This window comes from Eufriesea mexicana, unplaced genomic scaffold (assembly GCF_001483705.2).
Source record: "Eufriesea mexicana isolate 0111107269 unplaced genomic scaffold, ASM148370v2 scaffold1223, whole genome shotgun sequence".
NCBI classification, from domain to species: Eukaryota; Metazoa; Arthropoda; class Insecta; order Hymenoptera; family Apidae; genus Eufriesea; species Eufriesea mexicana.
In genome coordinates, this window is record NW_016909336.1 from 629,506 (window position 1) to 640,680 (window position 11,175).

The window sequence follows — 11,175 nt, forward strand, 5'->3', positions numbered from 1 at the left end:
GGGGGGGGGGTGGTTTCTTGCTTAAATTTCTTGTGGATTTCTGTCACGTTAATTTTGGATTCTTTTAAATTTCTTTTTCAGATTTTGAGCGACTTCTTTTGGGTCTCTTCTGGGTTTCTTTTCGAGTACTTTTTAAATTTCTTTTGCATTATTTTTATATTTTCATCCCTTTCATTCGTTTCCCCTTTCTTTCCGCTTCCTTTTTAATTGCCTTTGGTTTCCTTCGAATTTATTTTCTCTTCTATTACTTTTGAATTGCTTGAAACTTATTTTTAAGATTTTTTGAGGGGTTTTTAAGGAGGGGGATCTCGCTTACATTCTTTTTGTATTACTTTCGCATTATTTTTCGATTCTTTTAAATTCCATTTTAAGATTTTGAGGAATTTCTTTTGAGTTCCTCTTAAATTTCTTTTGCGTTATTTTTATATTTTAAAAATTTTCTTTTAAGCTTCCTGTTTGGGGTCCTTTTAAGTTTTCAAGTTAGTCTTTAAAGTTTCTTTTAGATTTCAGTCGAATATCATATAAATTGTTCCGAAGTTCTGAGATGTGATTAAATTAAATCAGAATAAATTGTATCTTTTTCAAATTTGAAATTTCTTACTTGCATTCGGGGGATTTTCGTATGAAGTGTATCGTATACACAAATTGTTGCAGTTCGTGCAAGGTTAGGGCACTTTTGGAGTCGGCATGAATAACGAGCCGAAACGATTTTGTAATGAAATATTTGCGACGATTAGACCGATTGCGCCGCACTTAGAACACGCTTATCGCCCTAATTGCCAGCGTTTATGAATAATTTATTGAATGTAAACCACAATTATTGTAATTTCCGATGCTACCGGAGAGATCGCGTCGCATCGAGGCGTTCGGGATTCACAGAATCTACCGAAACGATCGGATCGTTCGCGGATCTCTCACATTTTTCTCCCTTCCTCGATTCAAATAGCCGCGCGAATTAACTCGGAACGTTCAATTTCTCACGCCGATATTAATTCCGACACTTAATAACTCACAAAACTAGTATTCCGTTCCTAAATAAAACCGTCAAGGCTTCCACCAGCCCGCGGATTCGTTCACCGAAAAGAAAAATTACTCTAATCTTATCTGCAAAAGTCGCTGAATTTACTCCGCTTACTGTCACGATTTTCCTTTCCAAGTTCAACCGACGATTACCAAGCACGAGCACTCTAAATCCGCAATAATTTCCCTCGTTGAGCTGTTTGCCACCTGTCCTCTGCCAAAACCACCCCCGATTCCCAAAAAATCGCGATATCTCGCGGTTTCCTCGCAAAGCACTGTCACAATACTCGTCCAATTACGCGACTCCTCGAAAAATCAGGCTCTCTCTCTCTCAATAGCCAGCTGAATTTTTCAGCGAAAAGACAACGCGCGATGCAAAGAAACGAATGCATCGATTGCTCTGCACGTTGCACTAGAACTCGGTCGAAATATCTGCGTAGATATCGTAATTTCCCCGTATAAGCGTTCCTCGACGCTGCATAATCTCGATTTTATCCTGCTCCCTTCGTTATTCCATTATATCCGAAATAGAGCTGGAACTCTGGTCCTGCTTTGCCTGCAGGTGCCCGATATCCGGCGAAAACACGCGAAAAGCCATGGTTTTCTGCGACGATATCGGCTCTGGATGGACTTCTCGTGCAATTTCCAGCGTCCGATCGACTGGCAGCCAGCGTGGCCACGGTTTCTCCGCTTCCATCCACGTTCCCGGTTTTATGGTATTATTCTTAGGTCTGTTTCCAAGTTCTGGAACGACCGCAGGGGCTGTTAATCATCCTGTTGAACCAGAACCACGGACACAACGCTGTGACCCGCGATGGCTATCAGCGCCGGATTAATTCACAGTTTCTCCAGCCGAGATTTATGGAGATAGCGATGCTTAATTCCTCGCTGTGCCGCTCGGTTGACAGCTTTTTTATCTATGCGCTGTTCCTGCTAATGGATCTTGAACGCCCGTGCCCGAGATCGCTCTTTCCCGTCGTCCGATCGACCATTCGTCCATCGGCCGATCCATTTCCGGTCACTCAGCACGGTTAAATTTCGAGAAGCATTGATTTTTCACGAAAGATTGACAGCGTTTTGAGATTCGCTAGCTGTTAGAGGATTCGTGGATCGTTTGACAGATTTTTGGATAAGAGGATGTTTTCAATTTTGGAGAACGATGGATCATTGATCAAGAATTGTCGTGGATTTGCGATTCGCGTGCTAGTTTGACGATTCGTGGATCGTTTGACAGCTTTTTGGTTACTCGGATCTTGTAAATTTTGGAAATGACAGAATAGCGATGAGGAATTGTAATTTTGAGATTAATGATCTATTCGACCGGTTTGTGATAATTGGATCTTCCAAATTTTGGTGGACGATGGATTATTTGACAGGTTTTTGATAATATCATCTTCCAAATTTGAGAAGCGATAGAAAATCGATGGAGAATTGTAGTGTTGACGTGGGTTCTAGATTAATGATCTATTCGACCGATTTGCCACACTCGGATCTTCTAAATTTTGGAGGAGAATAGATTATTTGACAGATTTCTGATATTCTGATCTTCCAAATTTAGGAAACGATGAAATATCGACGAAGAATTGTCATGTCATCGTAATTTTGAGGTTAATGATCTATTCTACCAATTTGTGACACTTGAATCTTCCAAATTCTGGAGATCGATGGATCATTGATGAAGAACCGTCATGGTTTCGCGATTTATCGATCGTTCGACCGATTTTTGATACTCTGATCTTCCAAATTTTGTGAAACGATCGAATATTTATGAACAACTGTCATGGTTTTGAGATTGACGATCTATTCCACCGATTTCTGACAAGCTAGATCTACTAAATTTCTGGAACCATTGATTATCTATAAAGAACCTATTCAATGATCGATTTCCAGTCACTTTGATCTTCAAAAAGTACCCTAATCCTGCAATTAATCTCCTCCGCGAGTATTCTTGATCCGTTTCATTGACATAAACAACGTTTGATCTCCAATATTTTTAGAAACGCTAGATTATTCGCGAAACCGGCCATATCTCGGGATATTTTGTAATTTTTCGATAATCGAATGATTCGATTAATCGTTTCACTTTGTCGGAGGAAGTTTTTCATCGAGCTTTCGAGCTGATGTCAGTGGGAACGAGGAATCGGCTGGCTTTTTATCGGATTAAGCGTAGTGTTTCTTTGCAGGAGACGACTACAATGCGCCAGCCGCTTAACAACATGGCCGACATTGCGCCAAAGAAACGCGCCAAGAATTCTTTGCGCTCCTCGGCCCTGTCTGCCACGTTCGACAACAGAAAGAACAGAAAAAATCCTGCAACGACGCGTGGTCCCTCCATCAACCGAATTTTCCACAACGATCACTGTACCATCACCCTAATCAACGTCGAAATCACCAAAACACCATGACATGTCATCGCGAAACCGATCGTCGACCATTTTCCAACCTCCCAAACCACTGTATTAAATTCGCTGAATTTTCGTGTGATTTAAAACAAGAATAGTCAATAATTTCTAGAATCCACGATCGTTATTACAATTCGGATGGAAGGGTAGAGTATCGAGATAAAATATCTGGAAAATGGATCACTCTGCGAGTGAACCGGCGATAATCCGAAGGATTTAAAAGCGAGGAATAATTACGGCGCGTTAATTAGCCGCGTTTTATCGCGTTTGACAACGTCCAGCCGAGTGTTCCCGAACAAAAGAGCCACTTTTCCAGACTTTTCCCGTCGGACGCGTTGCGTAAGACGCGCGAGACGCGGAAACCGAGCGCACTTCCGGTCCAGGATGGCACCGCGCCAGGGCACAGCCGACGAGACACGAGATCTTTGTCTCGAGGCTTGCGGAGCTGTCGAATTCTTTTTCTACCTCTCGACCATCGTCCAGAGATCGTTGATTAACGTGGAAAATACGAGCTTCCATTTTCCCCTCACGGAATTTCAACCACAAATTTCCTCCAGCCTTTCAGCAACTTTAGGGTCAACCACGTACCTCCAAAAATGTAAATCGACATGACAGAATGTGGAGTTTCATTCGTAGCATTAATTTTATTATTATTTCAATATGTATAAACAATTAGAATATTCTTTTCCCCAGATAACACAGAGAATTAGGTGAATTTTGGAAATAGTTTGAGCGCGATTGTCATGGAGCAGCTTGAGCTTCCAATGTAAATCGACGTGACAGAATATGGACTTTCATTCATCAAACTAATTTTATTATTATTTCAACGTGCATCAAGAAGTAGAATATACTTTTCCCTAGATAATACAGAGAATTAGGTGAATTTTGGAGACCGGTTAAACGCGATTGTCATGGAGCAGTTTGAGCTTCTAGTGTAAATCGACGTGACAGAATATGGACTTTCATTCATCAAACTAATTTTATTATTATTTCAACGTGCATCAAGAAGTAGAATATACTTTTCCCTAGATAATACAGAGAATTAGGTGAATTTTGGAGACCGGTTAAACGCGATTGTCATGGAGCAGTTTGAGCTTCTAGTGTAAATCGACGTGACAGAATATGGACTTTCATTCATCAAACTAATTTTATTTTTATTTCAACGTGTATCAATAACTAGAATTTTCTTTTCTCCAGATAATATAGAGAATTAGTTGAATTTTGGAAACAGTTTGAGCGCGATTGTCATGGAACAGCTTGAGCTTGCAATGTAAATCGACGTGACAGAATATGGACTTTCATTCATCAAACTAATTTTATTATTATTTCAACGTGCATCAAGAATTAGAATATACTTTTACCCAGATAATACAGAGAATTAGGTGAATTTTGGAAATAGTTTGAGCGCGATTGTCATAGAGCAACTTGAGCTTGCAATGTAAATCGACGTGACAGAATATGTACCTTCATTCATCAAAATAATTTCATTTTTATTTCAACATGTATCAATAACTAGAATATTCTTTTCTCCAGATGATATAGAGAATTAGTTAAATTTTGGAAACTGTTTGAGCGCGATTGTCATGGAGCAGCTTGAGCTTCCAATGTAAATCGACGTGACAGAATATGGACTTTCATTCATCAAACTAATTTTATTATTATTTCAACGTGTATCAATAATTAAAATAATCTTTTCGCAGATAACACAGAGAATTAGGTGAATTTTGGAAATTGTTTAAACGCGATTGTCACGGGGCAGCTTGAGCCTCCATTTTGCATTCAATTGACACCTGAATCTGCCTTGACACTAAACCCAGCATAGCCGGTCAAATTAACCGATATATGCAAAATGGGAGGAAGAAAAATCTCCAAAGAACGAAATAAAAGAAAATATTGGAAAATTGATTATGCTAAAAAACAAATTTCAAGTTGTCACGCTGTCAAATAACCAAAGCAATGGCACTGAATGCATAGTTATAAAACAAACTTTCAAAATAGTCATTTAAGGCGTGGTAGGTTTAGCATTATCGTCCAGGGATACTAATTCTGATTTATTTCAGACACTTTCGAAGCTTTCAGACTATTCTAATCGTGAATTAATTTTCTGCAGGAAGTTTTCGCTGAGACTTGAACAAACTAGAGGAATAGTCGGGGATCGACGTCGTATCAGAGGCAAATCTCGGAGTCTTTCTTCGCGAGATTAGGTTAGAATGATCCGACCTGTCCAAGAAGAAGGTCTATCTTTAAAATCCGCGACTTGCGATCGCGGGATCAGCGAATTTCCCTGCAACTTTAACACGATCCGTCGAGTTTCCGCTTTAATTTTGTTTTAATTGCCAGCTGGCACGAAGAAGAGGCGTGCTTGTGATCGAGATGTTAATGAACTTTGCTTTCGTTCTCGGTCGCGTTAATTGGTTGGACGAAATGACAGCTTGCGACAGGTCTGATGAATTTTCCGCCGATTTTCGAACATCGGTGGACGATAAAATGGCATAAAATTTTCACGACACCCTAAATCGTCGCGTAGAAGAACACCAGTCATTGCTACTAACCAACTATGACGAACATCAACCCGTCAATTGGTATTTCCGATTAAAAAAGAGACACATTCTGATAATTTCTCAGGAACCGAGCCAAGGAGCGAATAATTCCAATTTCGGAGTATTAACTCTGATTAAATATTAAATATTCGAGGCCACAAAGATGCGAAGGAGTAGCTGATCGGCGGAATGCCAGCTCATCAGATGTCCGAAATAAAATATCGAATATCGAGCACCGGTGTCGAGTGTCCTAATCGCATTCTAAAATTCTAAGTGCTTCTAAGCGAGCATCTAAGTGCTGCCTACCCAAGGATCCTTCCTGTGTCTCGCCGCAATCCTCACCTCGTCATCGAAAAACCAAAACGTCTACCTCAAACAAACCGTACCCTCAGAGGATCCAGCAAATTCCGGCACTGCAGACAACACGAAACCACGAGCCATCGAAACTTGCCGACCACGTCTGGCGAAAGTGACAGTTTGCCAGGTGAGAACACGGTTAACGAACCGATCGAACACGGAATCGTCGCAGCGGAGGAGAAGGAGCGACGAAACGGTCTCGCCGGGTGACAGACATGTCCGTCTTGCGAGCTCCGAGATGGTCGCAGACGAGTCCTAGGTAAGAAAGTCGAACGGATTTCGCGAATTCCGTGGCCGAGACACGCGAAAAGCGGAGAAAGTGAATGCCCGCGTCGAATTCCGCGCCGGAATCGCGACGGTTCGAGCAAACCGTGCGCAACAAGTCCGACGTTGTCAACAACGAGCAAACCAGAGTCACGATAATTAAATACCTGCCAATTTTTCCACGACCACAGCTGATATTCCATCTGGCATCACCGATCGAGTGGTTTCTGAATTTCTTTCAACGATTTTGTGCACCCTCTACACGCCCACATGGGTGTTTCACGAAGTTCGACTTGCTTTGACAGAGTTTGGGGAAAAGAAGCTGAGACCGTGGCTGAGAGGTGTCAATGGACGATGAAAAGAGGATTTTTGGAAGATTGGAAGGTAGCAGGTTTGAATTAGATGGATGAAGTTCGAGAAAGTCGCGTTGGAAACGATTTAGGGTACATGGCACAGTCTTGAGTCACTGTGACGTGGTTATCCTAGGGAATTTTGGGGAATTTGTAATTGTTTCGAAGCGTAAGGCGAATGCGAGGGTTGTACCGAGGTTTGACGAGATGTTTCCAGAAGTTTGGGGAATATTTGACAGCGTACATGCTGGAACTACAAGTTTGGACACCTAAATGACAGCTTGTAAGGGATTTCTGCGATTTGTGACACAGGATTGAGGATATTCGTACTTTTTCAGGATATTCCGAGGGAGGGAGAGAACAATGCAGTGGATTTACCTTCGGGAGAGAAGTTGGAGCCACCCTGAATCCACTTTTCTCAATCGTTTAGCAGGAAAGCAACCTTTTCCCGGCTATCAGCCGGCCCGGTTTAACGGGAACTTATCCACTCGTCATTTTGCAACTCGAGTGGCATGTTCGTGAACGATTGAAGAAATTCCGCGGCATAGTTGGATCCAATTTCAAGTTTGAGCAACTTGTTTACCGAATTCTGCGAACGGTGCTGCCACGAGCGGCATTCGAAACTATTCTTAACGAGAATCTAGCATTCGCGTGCCTGTATGCTCGAGTGAAACGAAGATCCCATTTTCCCAGCTACTCGAGCCCTGAATTAAACACCGAGCAACGGCTTCGCGTCTCAATTTAGATCCTAACAACTCGGACAGACGGGATCAACGGGCCCTCTTTGTCTAGACACCTGACTCGTCCGATCAAACGTGCCCTTTTCGCGTCGGGACAAGATGCCTATCAGATTCCACGATTCGCTTATCAACCTGCAACCTGTTCCACCGCCGGACAGGTCGGGGTCCATTCCACGTCCCCACCAGAGTTCCAAATTGACACTGGATGCGTTCGTCCATGAGGATTCTCCAATACTCTGTCAACGCACCGACCTTTTCCTTCGGGAAACGACCAAGAATCAGAGTAACGACACAACGTTGCACGAAACCCAGCCTTCTCACCACGAACCGAGTGTCAACCCTCGGATGAACCTACTCGGACAACCCGCGCACCAATCGGACACTCTTCCCACCTGTGCAACTCCATCCTAGACCCTCCTATGTAACCGGAAAACCTGGACCAACTATCGCAACAACCAGGACATTGTCAAGACTCTAATGAAATGGTCAAAAAACAGCGAGGTCGAACATAAGACACCTAGGGACCGTCACAGGGTTGAGAACTGCAACTTCGGACCGGAGAGTCGCAAAATGGATGACCGCGTTACCGTTAATCACTGATCCCGACAGAATACGTATACCCATCCCGCGACCCTTGACACGCACTTGCAAACCGGAAGCCCTAGGATCGTGCTGCGAGCGAAACACAATTTGCACCATCTTCACACGCGTCGGTCGAAGAACCGGGATGACACGGATGGACTAGCCTAGCGACGCAGCACTCGCGCCGGCGGAAAACTGGTGACTTTGGGCTCACCTGGCGGCGTGATGCCGTGCGGGTTGAGATGCGGATGGTGGTGCGCGCTGCTGAGGATCCCCTTTCCTTGCAGATGATGAGCAGTGAGGCCTGGCGAGCTGGTAGCCGGCAAATGGGCCGCCGGATTGTAAAATCCAGCGGCTGCCAGGGCGGCAGCGCTGAAGTAGCTAGCCGCTGCGACCGCCGAGGACGGATGGGACAATTCCCTCTGGCTCGGCAACGGTGGCGGGGTTTCCGGCGCGGCGGCCGGACTTCCCGGTCCGCCGGGTGGCGGCGAGGCGCTACCCTGAGAGGAAGAGCCGCCTAGAATCGGCGGATGAGTGGTGGCCGCGGTCAACAACGAGGAGACGCTGAAGTCCGTCGGTCGCGGGGCGGCCGGCGCCGGCAGGTGGCCGCCGGATATGTGTCCGTTCGGGTTGCTGGACGGCGTGCCAGCGATCGAGGTGGCGAAGGCCGAGTGCTGATTCAGAGCCGTCGCTGACGCGGGGTACGCCATCCCAGGCCCCCCCGCCTCGGCCCTCGGCCCCGTGTTTGCACCCTCGACCACGTTAGCCTCCAACTCTCGTCTACGTCGTTGACCGTCGATGTCCTTCGCGGAGGAGTCCACCTCCTCCTCCACCACCTCCTCGAGCCGTGATCGCTGCTGCAGCGCGGAGGGTTGCGGAGTGCTGGCGCAGTGGGTACCCCTGCACGCTGTGTCTTGTTCGAATCTCATCGAGACGGGCGGGTGTGCCGAGTCGCGCGAGATTCCTCTTCGAGTGACTCAAACAGCGAGAGGGTTTGCTTCTTCTTTGATCTCTTTCGTTCTTTCTTTCCTCGCGTTCCGCTGGTTCCGACACCTGTACAACTTCGTTATCACACGCACAAAAACACATACACTTTGCTTCCCACGATTCTGCTCGCAGAGTCGAATCTTATCGGTGGTCGGTCCGGGTCTCGAGTATTCGTTCGCTTGCTTGCTCGCGCGCCGGTTAGCGCCGATGATCCTCAACTGGCGCGCGGTCGACCGTCGTTTTCGTCCCTACCGGTCGAATCTCGGGCATGCTCGAGCGTGTACGCGATCGTTGCGTCGGGTCGGACAAAGTCTGGGCCCGTTCAGGAGCGTAGGCCGCGATCCTCGCTGCGTTCTCGTCGCACCCGCTGCGATCTCCCCTCGAAGTCCGTCGCGAGTCGCCCGCTCGACATGGTACGTCTCGCGGCCTGATCCTTCGCGTACCCTCTTCTCTCGACGATGGGCCCTCGTACCTTGTTCGGAGCGTGGCTCGCACGGGAGATCTCGGCGCTGGGAAAGGCGCGTGGGTCGGGTGGAGTATGCACGACGAGGGTACACTTTCTATCCAAGCTCGGAGAAGCTGTTGCTGCTCGCGTAGAACCGGCGGTGGCGCTTAGACAGAGTCACACCGTAGCCCAAGACCGATCGCTTGGAACAATCGCACCCACTGTACGTGCACGTCGGGGACGTTAAATCCTCGTTGCTTCACTGTTCACTGACGCACTGTGTGTCGTCCACCAAGGTCCACGGGCTTCTAGTTCCGCACAACACGCGGCTCACCTCACTTTCTCGCGCGACGTGTCGGCGCGTACGGACGACGCGGCAAGCGGACGCGGCGAGACGCGACGCGTGCACGCGACCAAGGGTGTATACCGGGTCGCGATCGTGGTCGTGGTCGTGGTGGTCGTGTTCGTGGAGACGAACGGAGCAGCGGAACGGACGAACGGGTGGAGCGGCGTCCGACGGCCGGACGACACAGGCCGAGGACGAGGACAGTTCGGACGCTTCTATCCGCACGCGAAACGCAGGCGAGAGAGACAAAAAGGCGAGAGAGAGCGGTCTCTAGACGACACGGCTCGATGCTGTGCGCGCTGGTTGCCTCGGCCGGGGCTGGAGAGCGGACGAAAGGTGTTACTTGGGTGGCGCCGCGATGGTCACTGAGCAGCGCTAGGATTGACACCTCCTCTGGGGGCTCACCCCCACACCTCCCGCGGAGGTGTTGGTGTGCTAAAGTCCTCGTCCGGATTCAGGGCGTGTGTACGCGCGCGTCTACGTGTAGACGGGGGGCGGCCGCGTGTGCGTGTGTACAGACGGAGCGGAGTGTGCCTGCGCCGCCGAACGGACGCGGGAGGCGTGAATGCTGGAGGGCAGCGACGCGAAGACTGAGACGGTGCAGGGGCTCCTCCTCCCTTCCCCTTCGCCCGTTCCGCCGCCGCGTGGTGGGAGAAGCTGCCGCGGCAACCCAGCCGACGGTGCAACAGCGCGTGGAACAAGAACGGAATTAGTGGCGGCGCGAGTGGAACGAGGAGGGGTAGCGCTGTCTACCGGCTCCCCACCAGCGCCGCCAGCGGGCGATAATGAGCGCTCGTAGTTCGGATTGGCGTTCCGGCGCCAATCCGAGCGGCGTTGCTCTCGACGCCTTTTCCGACGTTCCCTGTCTCTCTCCGGCTCGCCGCTTCTCGCCGCTCTCGCAGTTGCCCCCACCACGGCGCCGAGTTCTGCACAGCGCTCCGGATGTTCTTCCCTCGTTCTCTCTCTCGGCCGCTGCTCCCCACCAGCGCGCGTTTAAGGGTGTTAACCGCGAGTACGCCCATTAACACCACCCTCCCCGCGGCTCCTGGTTCCGGAGCGGGGGTTCACGGTGGGTGGGGGCCGCAGCGATCGACGTTGCTCGAAGCTTCGCTGTCGAGAACGTTGCCGATTGACACGTTGCT

At 48.1% G+C, this 11,175-nt stretch overlaps 1 protein-coding gene across 3 annotated transcripts in view; it reads right to left on the reverse strand.

Moving 5' to 3' along the window:
- Positions 1-9,284, reverse strand: part of bi (T-box transcription factor bifid) — a 215,667-nt gene extending 206,383 nt beyond the window's left edge. For all 3 annotated transcript variants that reach the window (XM_017900427.1, XM_017900426.1, XM_017900425.1), the window contains exon 1: positions 8,470-9,284. In XM_017900427.1, the coding sequence (XP_017755916.1) occupies positions 8,470-9,184 (715 nt within the window). In that variant the 5' untranslated portion in view covers positions 9,185-9,284. The remainder of the gene's footprint in view (positions 1-8,469) is intronic.
- Positions 9,285-11,175: the final 1,891 nt, after the last annotated feature.